This window comes from Homarus americanus, unplaced genomic scaffold (genome assembly GCF_018991925.1).
Source record: "Homarus americanus isolate GMGI-L3 unplaced genomic scaffold, GMGI_Hamer_2.0 scaffold26351, whole genome shotgun sequence".
In the NCBI taxonomy this organism is placed as follows: domain Eukaryota; kingdom Metazoa; phylum Arthropoda; class Malacostraca; order Decapoda; family Nephropidae; genus Homarus; species Homarus americanus.
Genome location: NW_024724368.1, coordinates 7,625,929 through 7,650,868, shown reverse-complemented (window position 1 = coordinate 7,650,868; position 24,940 = coordinate 7,625,929). Strand labels below are relative to the sequence as shown.

At 42.7% G+C, this 24,940-nt stretch overlaps 1 protein-coding gene across 1 annotated transcript in view; it reads left to right on the top strand.

Annotated features, from left to right (window-relative positions):
• The window catches only part of LOC121864256 (neurogenic locus Notch protein-like), a 120,479-nt gene that overhangs the window by 67,266 nt on the left and 28,273 nt on the right, over positions 1-24,940 (top strand). The window contains 4 exon segments of the mRNA XM_042363334.1: positions 17,548-18,015; positions 19,797-19,930; positions 23,722-23,900; positions 24,367-24,540. Coding sequence (XP_042219268.1) covers positions 17,548-18,015; positions 19,797-19,930; positions 23,722-23,900; positions 24,367-24,540 — 955 coding nt within the window.

The following is a 24,940-nucleotide window of genomic DNA, read 5'->3' as shown; positions in this document are numbered from 1 at the left end:
GTTAAGTCCGTTGAAACTGCTAGTTAAATTTGAACTTTGTTAAGTCCCACCTGAATCCACCCTCAGAGAAGCGTTAATCATGGCTTTCGATTGAACTGGTACCCCACAGCAGAACAATCCTGACTGTAGTTGGTACGTGGTACAAAATGTGGGCTCATTGTCACTCCACTGTGTTGTCTCGGTTTGTTGTGTATTGCATATGGTGTGCGGTGTAGCGTCCCATTATGATGAGCGCCCTGGTGACTGTCTGCTCCGTGTGGCCAGTAGAGGGTGGATCACACAATGTTGGGGTTTACGGCTTCTCTCATCCATGTAGTTAATTCCAGTTATTTCTGGCCATATACACTCTTTCTTTGTTGTGACGTGTCCATCTCTCTCTCTCTCTCTCTCTCTCTCTCTCTCTCTCTCTCTCTCTCTCTCTCTCTCTCTCTCTCTCTCATCATAGACCCCATCTTTCTTTGTCAGTGTGTTGTTTTTCCCTGTTTAGTTGACTTTTAATTTTAATTCGATGATTTTATATTGGTTTCATTTTGTCTGCATTTTCTTCGACTTTGATGCTGGAATTAATCTCTTATTAAGTTGCGCCCCAGCATCCTATCAGGTAAGTTTTTGGTTATTTTTGGGTGCTTGTTTAGTTGCATTGTGGAAAAAACAAAAGAAAGACAAATGTCGGATTGGGTGTGGTGTAACTAAGTGACATGAGATAGACAGATAGATAGATAGTGACATGAGATAGATAGATAGATAGATAGATAGTGACATGAGATAGATAGATAGATATTGTCAAGAATCGTTATACAAACACGTTACATTAGTTCATTGTATACATAACCATTATTAACTCGCTGGCAAAGACAAGCGTTGTGTTGTACACCAAGAGCCCAAAAGACCCGATAAAGGCTGTATATACATTAGGGTGACTCTACTGCATCTTCCACCCGGGGTAGATAAGTAAAGGTCATGCCGATAGGATCACGGGAACGTTATCCAGTGTGAAATATTAAGAACGGAAATAGAATCGAGAAAAAAGTACGGTGTAACGTCGGTCCCAAGCTGATAATGGCGGCTACAATCTCTGGCCTCCTTCCATGGTGTTTGTGTGTGCATACAATTACTCTTTAATCATGGGAGCACAACCTGATTGTCAATTACAGATGAAGGTACAGTATTATACTTTCTCTTTCTGGGCGTGGAGGGCCGCGCCGGGCACTGAGGGTGGGCAACAGGTGGGCCGGTCTTGCTGGAGTGGTCGTGCTGAGTTGTTGTTGTGAAGTTTAATGTTTACCGTCTGCTGGGTTGCTTGGTGTGGGTGAAAGTGGTTGTTAGTTGATTTGAGTGGCACTTAATGGGTTGAACTGGCCGATAGTGGGTTGAGTTTAATTGGTTGTTAGTGAGTTGAAATGGCTGTTAGTGGGTTGAACTGGTTGCTAATGAGAACTGGCTGTTAGGGGGTTGAACTGGTTGTTAGAGAGTTAAATTAACCGTTAGTTGGTTGAACTGGTTGTTAGTGGGTTAAATTGGCCGTTAGTGGGTTGAACTGGTTGTTAGTGACTGAAACCGACTGTTACTTGGATCATTTGGCTGGTAGAGGGTTGGGGTGGATGTTGTGGGTGGGAGTGCTAGGTGGACTTAAAACCTGTAGTAGGAGACTTGGTAGTATGTTTGGTGGGTGCCCAGGAGACGGCGCAGGTCGTGGTGTAGCAGCAAGTTGTGGGTTACTGGGGATGGTGTAGGGTGAAGGAGGCCCATGTTGGGGGAAATTTGAGTAGGTGAGTTGTTGTGACAGCCGTAGACGAAGCCGAAGGACAAGGAGGGGAACTATCCTCCCAGCCACAGCTCTCGCTCGCTACATTTACCAGGAAGGTTTTCTCTTCTTGTAACACGAAACACTCCTGCTTATCATATGTTGGAGATTTTTAACGCCGACTGTTCTCTTTTCCTAAGTGGAAATGTTTAAGAGGGGTAAATTTTAAATATTTTTTATGTTGGCATTGTTCAAAAGCTGTATGCAGGACAGCGTATTGTACACAATTGCCATTTGTGTGTATGAGTGTGTGCAAGTGTAATGTGACGTATTTTAAAGGAACTGAGTGAAGGAATGATCTTAGTAAGGAGAGGCGCCCAGGGGGTCCTGTGGCAGCCGCGCGCCTCACCCACTGTCACTCGACACCAGCTACACTTGTCCAACATCCTCACTTCACCACCACCTCCCTCACTCCACCCACCTCCTTCACTTCCTTTGCCTCATCAGATATGTACACAAAGGAAACTGTTAGATCTGCTTATTTTTCCGTATTCAGAGATCGATTTTTTTCCTTCGATGATCCCACATTATTTTCAGTAATTCCGTGTGTTAAATCAGTATATACAGTCTTGGTATAATCTCGTTGCATTTTCCACACAAAATTGTACCGGTATATTTACTGGTATATTTGCTCAGGTAATGAATTACAGTACTATTATTTTCTTTTCTTATGCTTATGATCCCAGAAATTTACGCTGGGCTTAAGCACATTCCACTTTGCCTTACGTCATAATAAGAATTTATGAATTTTAATTATAAGCCAATGTTTCAGTATTTTCCATGCATATTCCGTATCAGTCAAGCCGACGTTCCGCTGTATACGAGTACTCTCAGGGCCTCCAATTGGTTAGACGACGCTGAGGTGGTGTTTTGATGGTAGTTTGTGAAGGGTGATGCGAGAAGCGGGGACACATTCTCGGAGTGCCTCTGGTAACACATGTTAGAGCCCAGTGCCGTGACCCAGCTGCTAACCCCCCCCCTTTCTCTCTCTCTCTCTCTTTCTTTCACACACACACACACACACACACACACACACACACACACACACACGTAAACTTTGACGAGTGCCACCCATCTAAGAGAACAGTTATATTCACGGGTAAAAACAAATAACTGTTGCACTTTTTTGTTTACAATATTTTGAGTGTTGGTCGATATTAATGCGAGGGTAACAAGTTTTTCTTTTAGAGTGGTACCTTGAGTTGTTAATATGTACTTATGGAGCGACATACGTGAGTGACAGCTTGGTTTGTTGTGCCAGCGTGGGAACCTGACTTAAGACAAGTGCTGCGTCAGAACTGATATTTGTTACTACTTGGCCTTACATTACACCTCATTTTTTATTGAAGAACTTGTTAGAGTGATGGCGTTTGGGTACATCATCTTAACCTGTTGGCGACCTTTTGTTTCGTTTTGGCTTTCGTGTTTCACGTATTAGAGGACAAAACAGTCAGCTTCGATGACAGACAAGATGTTTATTGTTGTTTAGTAAGGGCGTGGAACATGAGTTGCGTGTTTGTGTTGTGTCCTGGGTGATTGATGGATATGGGGGGAGTCGGTGTCACTCTCACGGCCTTGGACTCGCCTTGTGACACTCTTACCCTTGTCATCAGAAGCACATTATTTATCACTTGTGAGTAAATTATTTCAACAATTAAAACCTGTTGAAAGTGGCCTACTGACATACTAAAAGATTTCACTCGCGATGGATAACTGTAAGGAAGAAATATTGAATTATTGGAAGGGACTTCAGCGACTTTATGAAACTGGGCAGAAAATAGGTCAGATACATACCGGTATTATGTTTCGGCTTTTTGGCGTCATCGAGGCTCTTATGTGAGAGCGTAAGTCACATAGTTTAGTTTAGTTTCCTTTCACCCTACGTCCTTAGGAGGTCAGACTTACTAATACAAATATTCGCAATACTCCTTCAGTGATTTTCATTTGAGCTAAAATTTCGGTTTGATATGGTAATGTAGTTATTTAATTGTACTAATATGGTATAGGATCTTGGGGGACATGCTTTTACCGCCTTCCTTGTGAGTCGATTTTAGGAAGAGACGGTGAAAGTTATGGTACACATAGTCATAGTGCAGTGAATAACGCACCTGTGAGTAGTTTCGGTTGATTTAATTCTTGGTGGAAACACTACCAGTCTGGAGGCCTAATTTGGTAAGAAGCTTCTACACCATCCTCGACACCGGCTCCTACTACCACCTGAGATCCCTAGCCCGAGAATTGCTGTTCGACACCACAACCACATCCAGCCCATACGTGCACGAACTGATCGCTATAAGAACAGCCCAGTCCCAACCATTGTAAAAATTATCAATAACTTGTAAAAGACCAGTGTATTCACTCCCAGTAAATACTACTTCTTGCACTGTCACTATGTTGAAATGCCCTGTAGTTTGAGCTTTTCCCCATCTAGTTATTATATATCTTATTTGTATCACTTATGTTACTTGTATATTATTTATAATTCGAAACCCACTCCCCAAATATGTAACTGTATATTTTCAGCCTTCTGGCTGCCAACCTCTTTCAATAAACCGTTAATTATTATTATTATTATTATGTAGCAAGAAGTAATATGAACCTCACACACTCAGTACTAAAATTAGTAGACTATTAGATGCTTGCTGATGATGGAACATCTCTGGTGGATTAGCGTCCTGCAGGGGGGGGGGAGAACCCACTAGCTGAATGCGAAGAATGAGGATTAAGGCTTGTCTGGGCATCCTTTATCCTAGTTCTAAAGAGAATACTTGGATCATATATATATATATATATATATATATATATATATATATATATATATATATATATATATATATATATATATATATATATATATTATACGCTGTAAATAATAATTAAACCGTATTTTGTTATTCCCAGTGACTGGGGTCATCATACCTTGAGATGCTCTTCACCCTGAGGTCTTTATTTTCTTGTGCATGTCGTCGTACAAGTTCTTTATACAAGACGACGGTGTTGGCATCAGCAATGTGGTGATGTTGAGGAGACTGGTAGATTATTCAGACTGCGTGCTGGTTGTTGTGCGTGGGGTTAGAGGTTAGGTGGTGGACGTGGCCCACCTGTACAAGGTTGGGGTGGACACGATGAGCGGAGATGAGTAGAGGGCGCAGAGTATGTGGGAAAGACAGGTGAATTATGGGAGAAAGTGGGCGGGTCCGACTAAGTGACTCACGGGTAGGTTGAGACACCACCTTGTGAAACACTGGCCCTCTTGCCCATGCCGGCCGCCCCTCTGCCTGTGCTCTCTGGCCCCGTCACCACGCTGGACGACACATACACCTGACGTTTCATTGAACCTTGCTGGGAGACTGATTTTACCGCCACAGTGGACCACGGGAGGCAAGTTGAGTGCCCATACCTTCCATGCTCCCTCCATTGGTGTTTTGGTACACAGCGGGGAGTACCGTACCACTTTACCCGGTGTCCGATTTTAAACTGAGGTACATTACAATGATTTGCGCTTGTTACTTCATGCAGTACCATTATATCAGGTACTCTGATTGCTTTATTAGATAATTATAATATGTTAGGTTCAAATATCGATTTACGATAGATATTTGTGGTAACTCCTGCCCTCCTCCCTCCTACTCCCTTTCTTTCCGAATGGCTAATTTAAACAATAAATTTAGGCTTCCTTCAGACTAGATAAAGAGCATTTTTAATCATAGATCAGTTTGAGCCAAGTTGAATTGTCTTCTCCCTTGCCTGTGTTGTGTTTGTGTGTCGGCACTAAGTTTTTCAACTCTATTCGCCATATAGTTTTGGAAATGGTCCAATTTGGGATTACTAATCAGAGATGTGGAAGTAGATTTTCTTGGGTCACAGGGTGAAGTATAGATATCATTACTAAAACAAACTAGCCGAGAGATCTCCTGCACTTTATACTATTTTTGCAGCCGGAATGTAAAGATCAGTCGTGTAGAGGTAGGTGGTAGACAGTGAAGATATGTCGTGTAGTATATAATAAGGTGACGCAGTGGAGCTTAAGTGACGACCAACTAAAACACAAGCTTGGATGGCCACCCGCCTCGCTCACCACCAGACTTACCTTTTCCAATCGTCCTCTGGAAAAAATATCACCCAATACAGTTATAAATGATAATTATGGCTTCACTTATGTAAATCTCACAGGACTTAAAATTATACAGTTTTCTCTTGACTGGTTATTTGATAATGTCTCGTCATCCACGGCGACAATGTTTCACGGAATTGTTCATATAAAGAGTAAAGTTGCTGGAGATAGTGAGAGTGGTGGTGAAGGGGCGGTGTTGTATGAGGTGGTAGTTCAAGTCCTACAATCTAAGTAGAAGAAGCTGGGGCGTAATAGTATGAATAAAGAAATAAGTGACGAGTATGTTTATAGTAATTGGAAAAGGATTTTATTTTGTTAGTTTATAAAATATCAAAGACTGAAATATTAACGGGAACAGATAAAACATTGAGATTGGACTGAATACGAAAACTGAGAAAGACAAAGTTGAGTGTAGGTGGATATTAGTGTTAGGAATGAGCCTAGCAAAGGAAAGAGATCAAGAGGAAGACAAAGTGGAGAGACCACAGAGTGGATGAAGCTGAAGGCAGGAACGTGACACAGATTCGAGATGCCGACCCCTTAACCTTTGGGAATAACTAAAGGAAGAAGAAAAAGAACGATAAGATTTTTATCTAAAATGCTGCTGTCAGTGATATATGTTCAATAGAACATTGAAAGGAGAGACAAACGACACTGTTTGGGATTAAATTCAGTTATTCCGTAACTGAGAACGGAAATATGAATGTGGGAAAAAATAACATTGACACTAAAGCTTTAGAATATTTTTAGATGTACTGTATTACAGATACTTGTTGACATATGGTTGTAGGAATGCATATATTTATAATATATATTGTACTTTATAGCTCATAGGGCTAATTGGTTTGTAGAATGATGTCGGTAGCTATGTGCTATATTTAAAAGGGAAAAGAGTGTTGATTGAGACTATGAAATGATTTACTGAAGTGGGGATATTGAAGTTGATACGGTTTGATTACTGTAGTCAGAATAATAGATACAAAGAAAATAACTATTGACAGCCTCAACTGAACCTTTCGAGTGCTGTAGTTCTCTAGGTTGTCCAACAGGAACTGGTCAAATGGATCCAGTCCTAACAGACCCCAAACCTAATATAAAGGTTAAGAGTCAGTATGACGGGTCTATTTGAACTGCAGCCCTGCTTAACCATTAAATTCGTCATTTCAGTGGAAATAATTTTATTTGCATATTTATGCATATTTAGATTTTCTCCATAGAAACGAATTGATTGCGGTTCCTGATTTCACGAAATATGTTGGAAAGACTTTCTTTTTTCTGTGTCCTGAGACGGAACCAAGATCAAGCCCCGAATCAATAGCCAACATCTGTAGTGTAAAACTTGCGTGTTTTTTTATGGGAAGGAGAAGAGGGACCCCTAATTGTGGAACATCAAGTGCGTAGCGTATGACGAACCATTGTGGGTGAGTGTGGCTGTGATTGTTGTGACTGTGTGAGGCGAGACGGTGGGGATTCACAAAACACCTGACGCTGCCCCGGGCCCCGCTCCCACACTCCCTCCCTCCGTTCCTCTCCCTGTTTTTACTCCGCCCCTCCTCCATTTAAACTAGTTAAGATAGTGTTTGAAAAGTTTATATATATATATATATATATATATATATATATATATATATATATATATATATATATATATATATATATATATATATATATATATATATATATATATATATATATATGGTATGGGCCATGTGGTGGTGACGACAGAGAAGATTATGAGTATATTGTATAGGATTTGCGTCACCTGGTGTAATGGTGAAGAGGATAGTGTGCCCGCGGGGTGATACCCACGGTGAACCTTCTCCAGCCTTACCCACCACAGCTGCACCTCCGTCTGAGCCCTTCACTACCACCTGGTACCCCTGTCGCTGTGTTCGTTTATACTGTACGTATAAGCGTGTGTGCTTGAATGTTTGTGACAATGTTTGCTCTCGCTTATGTGTTTATTTATGCAATCCTTTGTGTTAAATCTCATTCAGCTGATTTATGAATAGCGCATTAATGATGTAATGTAAATATGATTTATTGAATAATAGTAATGTAAATATGATTTATTGAATTCCATAATTATTGTTGTCGAAACGTTCATCGAAAGCAGTTTAGGGAGAGGATGATCACAAGTGAGTGCAAGTAACAGGATGTGGGGGAGTGTGGGGTGGAGGATGTGGTCCCAGTTTAATATGTCCCGGGACCATCCTCCACCTCCACCCCTGCCCTACCACTCACCACACTTGCACCATGTGTGCCTCTGAGACATGTGTCCACGGGTGTGGTCATCATTTACGGTCATCTGGACGACTGTGCACGTGAGAAGCGACACAAGACTGGAGGTGCGGCTGAACTGTGTAACACTGATCAGAACCTGCTGCTATCGTCCTCCTGATCTCTGTTTCTTTCTGTAGATAGAAGGTTTCTTGGTCTTTCCACTGAGTGTTATTGTTAATTACCAACCTACAACCTCACTTCTTGGTTGAGTGATCCAATAAAAGTATCTTAACTCTACCATCTCCTTGTGGGAACGGAAGTCACTCCGAAAGGCGTCAGATGATTGGCTGGAGGTAAAAAGTGTGGATATGTTACACGTTCGCGATTGGCTCCCGCAGATGATAGCGAGTTGTGTGAATGGTACTCTGAGGTAGTAACTCACGCGCTCATTGGCTCGTAGCCGCTCCCAATTACCTTCCAACTGCTACGATGAGCTTCCCGGTTCACAGACTGATGAATCTCTTTCATCAGCGCTACTTATCGTAGTGATCTACATATGGTGAATTATCGAGTGTTGGCTAATAATGCTTATCATTTTTAGGGGAAGATGGTAATAACCACTGTGGGAACTAAGAGCTTATCACAGCAACACTTGATCAGGAATATTCCATCTCTCACATTAAGCCTAATTACATCGTTGAAGAGGCAACTGCGTCACGTTTACTTCGTAATTAAGCCAATACGCATAGCCTACCTCAACCTTCCACGATATCCCAATTGCAGAGTTAAGTAAGACCCATATTGACGCCGTCACATTCTGTTGTGTAGAAGCCAGTCTTTGTCTGTAGAGGGTATGTGGTTACCTCCGAGATGATCGTGTGTCAGCTCAGGTTACCTCTCGTGTCTCTGTTGCCTCTACCATATTGAATCTTGATCCCTTTTGAAACAAGTGATCTCCGCCGGCCGTGGTTGGCTTAACCAGATTCCCACACCCACTAGATTACACTGGAGGACCAGGTTACTACACCTACTACTACGCACTGAATGGCCAGGTTACTACACCTACTACTGTACACTTGGTTACCACATCTGGTCTACTTCGTAGGACCAAATACATGTACAGTTGCAGAGATGTGTTCCTACACCCCCTGTGGTAACCCGTGTCTCCAAGCGGCATCGTCGCAGTAGTAATAGTATCACTTTGAATGAATGGGTATTGGTTGTGTAACGACGGACGTGGTTGGTGGAAAGGTTTGCTATAGGTCATATGGGTTGGCCGTTTGGAGAGACGGGTTACCACAGGGGGTGTAGGAACACATTTCCGCAACTGTACCTACGCTTGGTCCACTTTTTGCCAGGATTATATTGTAGTCCCCATTTTTATCCTCTAATAAATATTTGAGTTTTAAAGTCAAGAACATCTAGGTAGTCGGGTTATTTGGGGTCATCCAAGATGATATTGCTAAGTTTTGCAATTTAAAGACATGAACTAGCAGAAAAAAGCACTACGTGTTTCAGAGGTGAGCCCGAGTCAAAGCAGGTCATTCAGAATAGGATCAGCTAGGCTGCCAGGGTCACAACAGGTCTGATTGGGCCAGGGAAGTCAATACTTGACAACCAGGTTTAGAAAGGTGAGTCATGTTGAGATTTATGACTTGGGGAATGAAAGATCTATTGCATCATGAAAATAAACTAGAATGAGAGGATGAGCCAGTTACCTGATGAACTGGGTACTGAAGGTAGGAGCCAGTCACCTGATGAACTGGATACCGAAGATTGAAGCCGGTCACTTGATGAACTGGTTGGTTAAGGTAGGAGCCAGTCACTGTTAATGGAAGTAAAGGGGTACGAGGAAATGCAACAATCTATATCCTCTCATACACCGTGATGTAACACTAGGTACTATACATGCAAACACACACCTTATTACTTATGCCTACAAAGTACCTTGTATAATATATGCATATATGCGCGTTGAGAGACTGTGTAGTATTGTAATAGATTTCCCAGAGTAACTTGCGGCGATAGTTAATCAGAACCTACGTCGAGTTCTGTTATAAAATGGACCAGAGATTAACTTATACTTTACTCTTAGAAAACCTCCCGCAAGGAGTTTTCTTGTCACACAAGCGCGACTCACGTATTGCATGGGGTTTGATTCTGATGGTGCTGGTGATACTACACAACTACTTTGCCTAGCTTGTGCCTTAGTATGTTAGGTGAGGTGGTGGATGGACACCATGATAATGATGAGCGCAGTGGACCTGTAACATGATAATTATTGCAATGAGGAAGATAGTGATGGGTGTACATAGTGAGGTGGCGTGCAGGGTGGTGGCGGTGGCTGAGCGATGCGGGAGATAATATCAGGTGATGGTCGCTGCCCTCCCCTCATTCACCACGCACCAATATTCTTCACTTTAAATAATTTTACAGGCTAATATATACACTAGAGGAGAGTGAGATCAAGTCCCTAGGGGACAGCAGGGGTCCACAATGTTCCGGTCATAAGGCAGTGACCCTTACTAATCTTCTTAATCCATGATGAAGAAACGTCCTGTAGAACACTACATTATACCCGTTGTTAATCCAGAAGAAAAAATCCTTGTGTTGTAAATACGTGGCCAGTGAGGTGCTTATCTCTGTACTAGATCATGTAACTGTGCTGGGTTGTACTACAAAAAAAATTATGGCCAGTTGTTTACATGATGTTGGCGTGGGGTGGGGGGTTACTCACCGCTGGTCTGGATAATTGTCCCACTAAACAAACAGATATACTGTCCTGGTGTAAGGTTTATTACCGAGGATGAACAGTAGCATCGTTGTAGGCAGGTCATACTTAGCTCATCCTGATGTAGTTCGTGTCGTGGAAAGTAGTGGTAACCCCTCCCCCTATCCCTAGTCGGTGCAGCGAAGAATGACGAAAATGATTCCGGGACTTAGAAACCTTCCATATCAGGATAGGTTAAAGAAACTAAACATGCATACCCTAGAAAGACGAAGAGTGCGGGAGATATGATAGAAGTATTTAAGTGGGTGAAAGGAATCAATAAAGGGGATATAGATAAAGTTCTTATAATATCCGAGCAGGATAGGACTCGAAGCAACGGATTTAAGTTGGATAAGTTTAGGTTTAGGAGGGAGATAGGAAGGAACTGGTTCACAAATAGGGTGGTGGACGAGTGGAACAAGCTTAGCAACTTTGTAGTAAGTGCTTGAACGCTGGAAAGTTTCAAAAGGAGACTGGATAGATTCACGGATGATAGAGAGTGGTAGTAACTCTCGACAGGAGCTGCCATGCACAGGCCAACCGGCCTATTGCAGACTCCTTATTTTCTTATGTTCTTATGTTATCCCAGTAGGGCCTCACTGCGAGCCGCCACAGTGGAGGAGCCACCATCTTGTGGGTAGTTATCTCAGCCACGACTGTATAACGTCACTCACTGACTTACTTTCGACCTCCCAGTATCCCTTTGGTCAACACTAAACCTCCGCCCCCACTCTATATGTCTGGTATGCGAGCCTTACCGTCACACACAATCTCTCTGCCAAACTTGCAAGTTTTCCATAAAACCTTAGTCTTGATTATAGTAGATTATGTTAAAGGTATTGAATATGAAGTACAAATACATAACCCGATTAAGTATTTAAAGAAAACCACGGTAATGTTATGGACCGCAAGGTTTGCAAATTGGCGCTCGAGGGAGGCTGCCCACCACGACCTGTGTGTCTGTGTCAGCTAGCATCCTGTTTATGTATACTATCTGTACTTCCCTGCTGCTCTCTATAACAGGTTGGTGTATAGGGCTATAATTGTTTTCATAGATCAATATAGGGCACGCTGTTTGCCTCGGAAATAACACTTTTTGGGGGGGGGGTATTTTATATCGCACTTGGAAATACACAACCATATCTAGCCAATACTAAGTTACGTAGTTTTCGTGGAATAGATTTGAAATAGGAAGGTTTAACTTTGATAAACATTTACTCGTCTTTGGTAAAACAGTGAGAGGATGGCGTGCTGTGTTGAGAGTGGGGCCAGCAGCAGCACCGTCAGTGGGAGGAGCGGGAGCGTCCCGGGGCAAGGGGTTACCTCGTTTCTTGGTGAGGGTTGGTGGAACGTTGCATGAGGCAGCGGCTGATGGCACACGCGATATGGGCGCAGGTAATGGTACTCTGACTCCAGATGCTGCCGAAGATAGCATCAGGCCTGATGCTGCGCTGCTCCCCAATACTACTCTCTATATAATCCATCCCACGCACCAACCACCACCACTTCCCATCCACTACTCTTTTATTGCTGCCACTAATTTATTTCTTCCTCTATGTAATATCTCACCTGCTTAAACCTATCATGCACAAAAATATAACGGAAAGAGTTACTCGCAAGAAGTGCAGAACTCGTTGAAAATTTTACTATAGAAAGCTTCGAATGGGCACACACAGCCGTGATGTGGATGTTTTCTTAAATCCAGAAGTAGGATTAACTAAGGCTGTAGAAGAGTGTGTTCGTAATTGGCGTCAGAGCAGCACCACGTTGAAGCTCTTATAGTACTGGTTTATATAATGTATTTAGATCAGGGGTTGATCAAGGTGTCACTCGAGAAGCTCGGTCACATACAGAACTTCGGGAACCTCCTCGGGTGAACGTCAAATAGGAAACATCACGACGTCAGTTTGTTTAGACTTGGCCTTGAATGTTGTGTGAACAGTGTGTGTGCGTGTGTAGTTATCCGCCAAACCCAGGTTGCTTACCCCTCCATACATCAACCTGCACTTGTCAGCTAGACAGGTGCGTCACATCAACCTGCACTTGTCAGCTAGACAGGTGCGTCACAACAACCTGCACTTGCTAGCTAGACAGATAAGTTACGTGAATTAAAAGAGGGAGTTGTGAATAAACAAACGAAATAACGTAGTTGGATATGAATCTATGTCAAGTCTTTGTCTTTATCTTGTTGTTTTACAAAGATTTATAAATAACAGATTTTTCCAATGTGTTCCAGTACTTGCAAAACGCTCGGCAGAATTTTTGTGTCGTGTGTCATGGCATTTTGATTGAGAGAGAACGGAATTGTTGTCAGGCGGGGAAGTTGACAGAGTGAGGGATTAACTTGTAAATTTATCGTGAAAGACAATAGTGGGGTTAAGAAAGTGAACAGGGATAGATGGATGGTGCTGAACTGAATTGATGGGACGTTACGAGGCAGACGAGGATTTGGAATTGGGGCGGGGTGGGGCATAGGCTACACACTCAGTAGATGCACCAGTTTTTGCGGGTGTGTGCTCATTATACCGATGAGTGTCGTCGTGAAAGCAATAACCTGAGTATATATAAAGTCAAGAGGATGCTGTTCTCTATCTGGCAGATCGGTAGCACCGTGAGACTTTCGCCTCCTGGCCACTACCGACCCTCTGTGTGTACGTTATCTGTAGTAGGTGATGGCCCTCGTCCTGTAGTGTACAAATTTACTTATTTATGAGGCTAATATCAAGGGTTCTAACATGTTACGACATTAATTTCGCTGTCCACAGACACACCATACACCCTGTAAACGTCTTCTTTACATACCCGGTACATACAGGTTCCCAAATTTTACCATGTCAACTTTGAATCTCTGGCATAATCCCCGAACATGACTGTATGGCGTAGTATGTAGGATTTCTTTGAGAAACAGAATGCATTTGTCTAAAAAACATTAAAAGGCATTCAACTAGTTAAAGCCATTTTCGCTCTAAGTACTGTATATTACAGAATGGCTGTTGTTCCGTACCACGTTATAAAAATGAAAAACGGAAAATTTTTACTTCCAGTATTTTCATGTGGTAGTACTTGAATAAGCTGGAGAAGATGTTTACATATGACACAGCTTAGAATATGAAACAGTAAGATCGTAGGCTGGTAAAGAGAAGAGGAGGAGGGATTAACAGTAAGGGCAACTTCTGGGCACCATTCATACAAATACTTACGGTTTACTCCACCTTGCTTGGCTCCTCCCTGCTCCACCCAGCCCCGCCTCTCGACCACACCCCTTTTCCTGCTGAAGCCATTGTATCTGGTGAGAGAGAAAGGATGATTAGGAAGGTGACTGTCAGATTGGCTTTGTGATGTCAGTCCTGGGGCATCGATATGGAGTATATTGTAAATAATATTTCCAAACTACCTTTTCCTATATCGTGACACAGTCGTTCTAAGTTATTGCGGCTATCTTCTGGCTGTCACTCAGGGTACAATTATTGTTATTAGTGGCTTGATTGTACACTCACAAACAAAAGTCCTTTCGCTACACCTGCCTTTTCATAAACCCAGAGATTAGGAGTAGTCTCCTAATCTCTGGGCTCATAAAGAGGCAGGGGTAAGGCGACAGGACTTTTGTTAGCGAGCCTACTTACTAGATCAGCGTTGTGAGTACCGATAATACGTCATATCAAAGTTAAAGATATAAAATCACCCATCCTTAGCCATACCAAGGAGTCACCGGACGCCTTCCTTAACCCGTTTCTGTGATATTTATCAACAAATCGGACCTCCCAGTTCACTTACCTTTCGCAGTTTGAAATAATGCATTTCCTGTGTGCGTGTGTTGGTTCGTTTGGTGTTCATTCAAAGGACTGACTGCCCCCACAGACATCTGTAATATATCTTTCCCCTTTTCCACTTTCACCACTAACCCACCCCCTGTAGTCTTTCTATCTTTGCTACAGTTATACCCACTTTCCAAACAACCGTTTTGTTTGGTGGTGTATTATTCCCCCTTCGGTATCTCTTACCTCTCGACCGCTCCCCTCTTTGGGTGGCTCACGGTGTCACATCTGGTTTACCCTTCCACACCATGCTTGGAGTGCCTCTCGCCTCCATGAATCAATTGTAGCATCACTTGGCGGTGTGCTCTCCACCCGACTGGTTTTGTGATGCGCAACTGGCTCACCCACCTGTTACTGCTGTAAGTGCTGTAACTACTACTGTAAGTGCTATAACTACTGCTGTTTAATTTAAAAGTTCCTGTTATCGATACAACTTGTAGCTATTGCCTTTGGGGCTTCTGTACTTGGTCCTTTTAGGGCTACAACGGCAGTCTTCATCTTTTTGGCTGTTACTGATTGCATTCATTGTCTGTAACTGTCCTTACAGCCCCTCTATTACTGTTTGTTATTGCTGTTAATTATTATTGTTACCATAGTTCCATTAGCTGTCTTCCCTTGCTGCATCTTCCTCTATTGATGTCTCCTGCCGGTGGTCACCGTGATGTCTTGAAAGCGATATCATTGAGTGCTCAAACATGATTATCTAGATAAAAATATATTAAAGATTTGATCAAGGTGATAGTAGTGTAGCTGGTACGTGATTTAATCTTGATCATTATTAGTAGCGGCACTCGAGATTGTGTCACACGATATCCTGGCTGGTGTGTGTATGCCGTATCATCTGTCATTTTCCCCTCGGGAGTATTGCATCTCAATTATTGGCGTGGGAACCTCCCCTACCCAACTTTTTGACTTGTTCTGCGTGGGCTGTCGGAGGAGTGGGCAGTAGGGTGGTATTAGCGTGTGTCGGCCAGTGTTGAGGATGTTGGGTGGTGGTTGTGGCCACCATACGGGCAAGAGCTCTCATGGTAAGTGTGGTGGGGAGTGAACGCTCATCTGCGGGCCTCTCCCGCATCTCTCACCATCGCCGAACTTTTGCTTTCAATTATTTTTTCTTTTGGGTGTAACCTTATGCCCTAAATTAGCAGTGTCGGTGTTAATAGTCTGAAGCTGAGTCTTACTGACGGTATACACACTACGTACCTATATTATTCATGAATGCACGTGCACTTCAGACAGTTACTTGCACATGATATTTATATTGTGCGGGCAATCAGGGTTAGAGAGAGAGAGAGAGAGAGAGTGTGTGTGTGTGTGTGTGTGTGTGTGTGTGTGTGTGTGTGTGTGTGTGTGTGTGTGTGTTGTGCGGCCTCTCCTTGACTGTTAAGTATTATGCGCCTATTGTAGCCACACCTCACCCTTCTAGCATTGTTTCTTCTTTGAGTTATAGACTTAACGTTTTAGCAACTATTGTCATAATAATTTCTCACTTTTGGGAATGTATTAGTTGGTTAGGTGCAGATATTGGAGATAGCTGAGTTAGGAAATATGAAATATCTTACTCATTTTCAGGCGAGTCAGTTGTGTTTTCCAGACATTTGCGTTTCAATTGAGAGGCATTGATTTTTTCTCTCCACATGACCTACGCGGACTAGCGCGCGCCGTGCCCAGATTGTACAGTATAGTGAAGTAACCATGCAGAACAGCGGCCAGACCCTCAAACATGGTGGATAGCACATGTGACTCTCAACCGTGTGTTCCCCGCTCTTTGCCCTCCTGCCCCTCTTCCCTCTCACTTAGTCACTCATAGGCAACCTGTACGTGGAGTTCACGACTTGGAGCTGGTTTCTACCCCCGAAGTTTGCTCCTTGGCCTGGCCATCTTCAGAGCTGTGCGATGCAAGAATTGTTGGCTAGGTGAAGGTTTTACATTGTGTACCTCAGAGCTGAGTTTGTTAGAAATCATTGTTGGTAGCAAATGTTTCCTGAGATACTTGTGTGTTGGGGTCTCGTTGATGCCACAGGTGCCCCTGGGGACGGGAGGGAAGGGCGTCAGTGAGAGGCGTTCTGAGTGCACATTCGTCGTTGGATATTAACTTTGCTAATCAAAAGGCTACTTCTCGCATTACCTCGACATGCTAAAGACTTGCAACCCCAAAATCATCCTATGGTATATGGAAAATTTCCTTAAACTTTAAGCTTGTTGTTACTAATTGTCATATAAACAGTGATTAGGTCAAGGTGCCTCCTATCGCTTACAGACTAACATTACTTCCGTGAGGTCTATTATAGCCTCATTCCTCTTCCTTTCTATTTCTTGCTAGTGACACCGTAACTTTTGGTGGCAGTTATAACAGTTAACTGTGCTGCTGGTACATGGCGTTGCTATGTTTCTAATGTTCTCTGCTAGCGAAAAGAACAAATAAAGAGTAATACCTGTACCAGTGTAAAAGTAAAGCATAGATACTTTATACCTTTACAATATGCTGGCTTTGTGCTGATTTCTTTTTATATTCACATTTATCAGTGAATAAGTTGGATAGGCAATTAATTTGTCTCTGTCTACCGACGTGAAGTATATGTGTGTGTGTGTGTGATTATATAGGTCACATGAAAAAAAAAATTATATATATATATATATATATATATATATATATATATATATATATATATATATATATATATATATATATATATATATATATATATATATATATATATATATATATATATATATATATTAGTTTAATGCAATTACCTTTAAAATTTAAGAAATTCTTGTTGGGAGGTGTATTAATATTGTTTGTTTTTGTATCACACAGGTGCACGGACGAGTATGTGGGCGAGTATTGCCAGTACCTGAACCCGTGTCGGAATGGCCCGGGCCCGCGCTGCCAGAACGGCGGCACCTGCAACGTGATCCTCTCCATTTCCGGCCCCAAATTCAACTGCAGCTGTCCAGTGGGTTATCAGGCCTCTCTGTGTGAGATCGCTGTAGCCAACGCCTGCGACTCAGACCCTTGTATGAATGGTGCCACCTGCCAGCTGCTTACCCTCGACACCTACCGATGTCAGTGTCCTTCTGGGTACCGCGGCGATCAGTGTCAGAAGGTGGATTACTGTGCCTCCAAGCCCTGTCGCAACGGTGCTACCTGTCACTCCCCGGGAAACACCTTTACTTGTACCTGCCCACCGGGCTTCACCGGTACCACCTGTACTTCAGATGTTAACGAATGCCTTTCCCGTCCCTGCAGACATGGCACCTGCAGCAATACCTTTGGGTCGTACACGTGAGTACTAAACACTGTCTTCATTATTTTGGCAAAAGTAAGTGAATATACTTTACAACCCTGCCTTCGCTCATCTTGCTACTGTACAAGCAATCAGCAAACATACTGTAGTTGTCTTCATTTTAATGCTGTAGGGCGAGCTGGAAATAGTTACAATGAGTACTGATTAATGTGGAATTTGATAGTATACACAATGATAACTTAATCCCTCATGTACAATATATATGGTTATCTCTGTATAACTTTAAAGTATGAGACGTAATTCTAAAGCTCTCCTGGTGAAGCTGTGGTGCCGGTAATTATATATATATATATATATATATATATATATATATATATATATATATATATATATATATATATATATATATATATATATATATATATATATAATTTGCCCCGCGAGGGGGCTAGTTTATTGGGCACCCCCTTGCATCCTGTGCAAGGCGATATGCTTAGTGAGTATGGGGGCAGTCATTGACAGTGTGGGTCAGCGCAGGTCACATCCTGGCCCACGTTACCAACCTGCGCCATCATCACCGCCACTTACTCTCTAGGTAACTTTTAGAGTTACATTCATGATCTTCTTGTTACCAGCTGCTCTTTATAAAGAAATTAATGTGAATCAAAACTTGTGAGTCCTACTTGACTGTGGTTGTTGAGGGTGTGTGATGATAGCGGGTGTGAGGTAGAGTACCAGCTCAGCATGGCCTCATGCTTCATCGTCAGTAAGCTCTGCTTACCCCCAGCTGCCCTTCCCACATTCAGACTCTCCTCCTCCTCTCACTCGCCGTCACATGTCCAGTGATCAACCCAACGTGAGGTGTATGTGAGAAAGTCATTATTTACCTGCATATTACCGGTTCCGTGAATTATATACTGGAAAAAGTAACGTGACAATAAAAGTGGCCATCGTTACACAAATAAGCCTTGCGACAGAATATTGTGTGAATATTAACCACGAAAGGTGTGTCGTAGTGACTGCGAGTGGGAGCTTGCGTTGGCTTGGTGTAGTGTAGGGGAGCAGCAGCAGCAACAACACCTGCCACGCGTCTCATCGCATACACTATGATCGTTGACCTTGTTATTACGCTCCTTTCAACTTTCACAACATCGTTAATGTGTATGTAAGTCATCAACACAGGTTCGGTTTGCACGTACCATTCATATATTACTGTGTGTTAGCTGTTTCAACTGTAATGAACAAGCCGAGCTTCACACTCAGTCATTAAAAAAATCTGACATTCATTCGTTATGAAAGCCACTTCTCCTTCAGTGTCGTGTTGCAGTGAAAATAGTTATTTAGCCTGGACGTTCATGGTACATAGTTTCTTAATGGCATGGTGACTACTAAGAAAAACTTATGATGGAAGTAATTAGTTTGTAACAATTTGCAAGAATACGCGGAAGGATGAACTGTGGAAAGGTTTAGTTATACCGTGTATAGAATGGAAAAAGAGTGAGTTAGGTTAGGGGAGTAACTATACCAGTGTGGTTGTCTCACACTGATGTTCCACTGGTCCAGCCATGTAATATCTAACCAACTCCCCAACCTGCACCGTGATATGGAGATACGCTGACAAAATGTTCAAAAGTCCGTGTAACAGTAGACATTAATGTGGGGTAAAGTGTTTCACTTTGATGATAGTAATATAATACTCATGCAGGGTGAACCTGTCTTTAACGGTTATTACTATATCTCAGGGTACTGATATGTGCTGTGATGTCTTCTCTATTGAAATAATAAAACTTTACTAGCTATAGGTATGTGTTTATTGCAGATGCACATGTGAGGTGGGGTACACGGGCGTCAACTGTGAGAGTCGCTACGTGCCATGCAAGCCCTCGCCCTGCAACAACGGTGGCACCTGCAATGCCATGGACTCCCTCTCCTACGAGTGTCGATGTCCCGAAGGTAACTACCACGTCTACAGTACTACGCTTCCACCACTTTACATACCCCATACTTCTTCATGCATGAGTACATAAGCTGCAAGGTTGTCTCGGTACGGTACTGTAAGTCAGGATTATTACATCGGCCTGTTTGCTTGTTCCCATTATATCGGTGTAAATATAAAACTGCTTTAGAAATGTATGAAATGTTTGTAATTCTTATGTAAATAGAATGGCAAATCACAGAAGTTAGGTGATTATTGGCATCCAAACAGGCCGTGTAAGGCTTTATTGTAAGTTACCATTCAAGAGTGAACCACTGCCAATAATGTCCACCTGTATTGTTAGACCTCTGAGTTAGTTAATATTGTTAATTGTACATATTTGACAGATACACTGTCGTGGGTGTACAGTAGATAGTTGACAGGTACATTGTCGTGAGTGTGGATAGTTGAACAGGCACACTGTCATGGGTGTTGATAGTTAACAGGTACACTGTTGTGGGTGTAGATAGTTGACAGGTATACTGTCGTGGGTGTAGATAGTTGACAGGTATACTGTCGGGTGTCGATAGTTGATAGGTATACTGTCATGGGTGTGGATAGTTGACAGGTACACTGTCTTGGGTGTGGATAGTTGAGATACACTGCCGTGGGTGTGGATAGTTAACAGGTACACTGTTGTGGGTGTAGATAGTTGACAGGTATACTGTCGTGGGTGTAGATAGTTGACAGGTATACTGTCGGGTGTCGATAGTTGATAGGTATACTGTCATGGGTGTGGATAGTTGACAGGTACACTGTCTTGGGTGTGGATAGTTGAGATACACTGCCGTAGGTGTGGATAGTTGACAGGTACACTGTCATGGGTGTTGATAGTTAACAGGTACACTGTTGAGGGTGTAGATAGTTGACAGGTATACTGTCGTGGGTGTAGATAGTTGACAGGTATACTGTCGGGTGTCGATAGTTGATAGGTATACTGTCGTGGGTGTGGATAGTTGACAGGTACACTGTCTTGGGTGTGGATAGTTGACAGGTACATTGCCGTGGGTGTGGATAGTTGACAGTTACACTCGTGGATGTAGTTAATTGACAGGTACACTGTCAAAGGTTGAGGTGTTTGATAGTTATACTGTCAGGGTTGTAAATGGGAAGAGGGGCAGAGTGCCGTTATATGACAACTAGGTCCCGGGTACCATCATCGCCGTGGTGGGAATGTAGCACTGGGAGTAGTGATTCTGCCCATTGATGCCTTCACCTGCTTTAGGGAGTGGCGGGGATCAACTAGAAGAGTGGAATTGCTGGTTTAGTGACACTAGGAATGTGGTTGTATTTGATGCTCTTGGCACTGGGAATGTACTAGTATTGGCGAGGGGATTACCTGATGTGACAAGTAATTCTGGTGTTGATGTTTTCTGGGCTACTGTTACGTGACTGGAGGTTCTTGTTACTGGTGAGGTAGTGCCCTAGTCAAGGGACATGTAGTACTGGGAGGTGCTAGCATTGATGACTAAAGGTATATGGTGTTAGTTGTACTGAGAACTATTGATTCTGTGAGGGGGTACGTGTTGCGGTACGTTCAGACTCCCCGGCGACCCTTCACCTTTGGCCAGCCTCCACAGCGTCACGACCTCCGCCAAGGGGTCATCCCAAACCCTATTTCTTGTAGGGAAAGTGAAACTATATTGATTTCCTGAGGATGGTGTCTGATAAGATAATGGTACTCTTCCCCTGTAGATATATAGTGGGTTAGTAAGGTAGAGTGGGACGAGTGGGAGGTGTGTTGTATGTAGTGTTGTGTTGGTTGGAGATCATTGATAGAGTCAGGCCCCGCCGTAAAAACTGGCTTCATCACTCATTATCATGTGGGCCCCTTCCCTCTCTCCCTCCCTGCCTCCTTGTTTTTGTCTCCTACCTCCAGTAAATTCTTACACACACACACACACATACACACACACACACACACACACACATACACACACACACACACATACATACATACATACATACATACATACATACATACATGCACACGAAAATGGTTTACCCAAGTTCATCTTATTTTCTCATCCTCCTCTCATGTTATACACTTATCCTCCCTCCCTCCCCCCTCCACCTTTTACACTAGCTCCTCGCTCTGCTCATTGTTTTGTACTTCCTTTTTGGTTTAGTTCTATCTACACATTATCCAGTATGACCGAACATTTATGAATTGTTGGTAATTGTTCCTGTATTTGATGCTCTCCCCCTCTTTATTTTCACTATATTTAAATTCCACTCCGAAACCTCCTCGACTCAAATTTCTGCTTGTTTCTCTCCCTCGCTTTTTCTCACCATTCTCCTTATTTGTTCTTCCTGTTATCTTTAATTTCTTCCATATCTGCGTTTGTGTGTGTCTTCTTTCAGAGCGGTTGATAAGCACATTGGCTCCTCACCTGCACAATGTTGTAGTGATAGCCATGTTGCGCTGTGGTCACCTGAGGCCTCGCACGTAGATTACAAGGTGTGCATCATATGTGTCTTCACCACCAACTCTCTCTCTCTCTCTCTCTCTCTCTCTCTCTCTCGTACTTCCCACCTGCAACATCTTCCTCCCGCTTCTGACCCTTACCGTTTTCCTCCGTCACAATTTGTTGGCTGTCTTCCTCTCCTCCCAACACTTAACGTATCATGACTATCATCCACGTCCCATCCTCTTTTCCATGCACTTTATTCCTTTCGTTCCGGCTCGCTTCAGTTTTCTTTTCCAATTTATTATGTTTAGCTTCGCATTTTCGTCCCCCCGGCTGTAGTGTGGCGTCCCAAGCTTGTGTTGTTGTGTCGGGGGTGCAGGGAGGGGAGGAGGCCGAGTGCGCAGGGGGGCAACTGGGAGGAGTGGGTGTGAGAGTTCCCGATTCGCTCCCCATCACCCTGCGAGAGGAGAGCATCATCCAGTCCTCACTGTCATACTTACCTTGTATCACCTGTTCTCTTAACTTCTTGTCAACACTGACGTCCAGCAAAACCGGGGTTGTTGACAGACCCTTCGTGTCTTGTTCTGCTCCCTCTGACCAGCTGACTCCACACACCACCTCTCACGACTGTGATTGTGGCTGCTCACACATACACCTGTATCACCAGTGTGATGATCCTCACACATACACCTGTATCACCAGTGTGATGATCCTCACACATACACCTGTATCACCAGTGTGATGATCCTCACACATACACCTGTATCACCAGTGTGATGACCCTCGCACATATACCTGTAGTGGTCCACATTTGTACTCCTGTATTACTGGTACTGCCCTCCTCCCACACACGCACTTGTATTACCGTAAGTGACCCACACAAACATTTGTCGCATTTAGTAACTACACATAGCCCTATCTTCACAATCCCCCCCCCCTACACACCTGTACAGTATCTCCACTGGTACACATACATACATACATACATACATACATACATACATACATACATACATGTAATACATACATAATGGTTGCCCCTCGTGTTAACGAGGATGGCCGGCCCAAGGGCCACCTAGGCGTGAATTTGTTTACGGTGTAGAAGCTGTCACCAACACAACAGCCAACTGCACTGGCTAACCATTACCCTGAAACACGAACCGCAAATCGATTAACATTCAGGTCCCCAATTACTGTTGGATAGACAGAGGCAAATGGCGTAAGGAAACTTGCATACATACATACATACATATGGTACATGTATCGCTTCTGTTCGTAATAAAATAGTTTAAAATACTGCATACTGTCAGCCACAACTTTTAACTTGTTATTTTTTAATATTTTTTTCTTCCGTGCAGGGTTCACAGGACGAAACTGTGAAGTGAATATTGATGATTGTCACAACAACATATGTCAGAACGGTGCCACTTGTGTGGACCGAGTGAACACATATACTTGTGACTGTCCATCCACCTTCACTGGCCCTTACTGCACGGAGGATGTGGACGAGTGTGCCATGAGACCAACTATCTGTAAGGTGAGGCTTCTTCATCCGTCCTCCTTCGTTCTATTCTGCCAACAAAAGACATTTTATTTTGGGTGTTTGTTCTAGTCTGTATTGTTTTTATTTGTACAGTTCATCATAGTATTTGTATTACAGTATTATCATTGGCATTGTATTTATTTTACCATAGACCTTAAGACCATATCTCTGTATGTGTTTGCCACTCAAATATGTTATTTGTTTTTCTCTAAATGAAATATACAGTATATAATTAATAGTAGCTTCAAAATTTAAAGTTGCCAGATTGACAAGAATTTTTTTATGATTTTTTTTATGTATATAATTTTTTTATATAAGTTCTGGAGGTAATTATCTCTTGGTCTTTCTTCTCCTTGGCCAGTATTGAAGTTTATCTGTACAGTAGCACCTTACAATAACAAATTTTATTGAACTTTTAATGTACTGTACTATACATATTAATATTCATCTTTCTCTTCAGAATGGAGCGACATGCACAAACACCCAGGGTGGGTTCTCATGCATCTGTGTTAATGGTTGGACAGGGGATGATTGCTCTGAGAACATTGACGACTGCACAGGTGCTGCCTGCTTCAATGGTGCCACCTGTATAGACCGTGTTGGCTCCTTCCTCTGTCAGTGCACTCCAGGGAAGGTCAGTATCATATTGTCTAAAAGAATTTCCACTGCAATTGATATATAAAAAAACTGCCTTTATCTTTATTTTCTTAATTCTGTAATTTTTCACCTCCTGGCTTAAATGGTGTTCTAGCAGCATCAGCAGAGGCAACCTTTTACCCTGCTGTCTTGTTCCTCTTCCTTGTTACTAAAGAATATAAATAATAAAGAAATTTAAGTAAGGACTTGTGTAAGAGAAGTTGTAGCCATTTGGATTGTTTTAACCTATAGTGAAGACTGCCAGGTACTGTATCTTTACTTTTTATGGTGATTAGTGTTGCATTAAGAGACAGTGGTAAGACTATATTTTGTCTTGACTTATAAATACAATGGAAGGAAAGATGATTGCAATATAAATAGAGATAATTTTTTTAGGA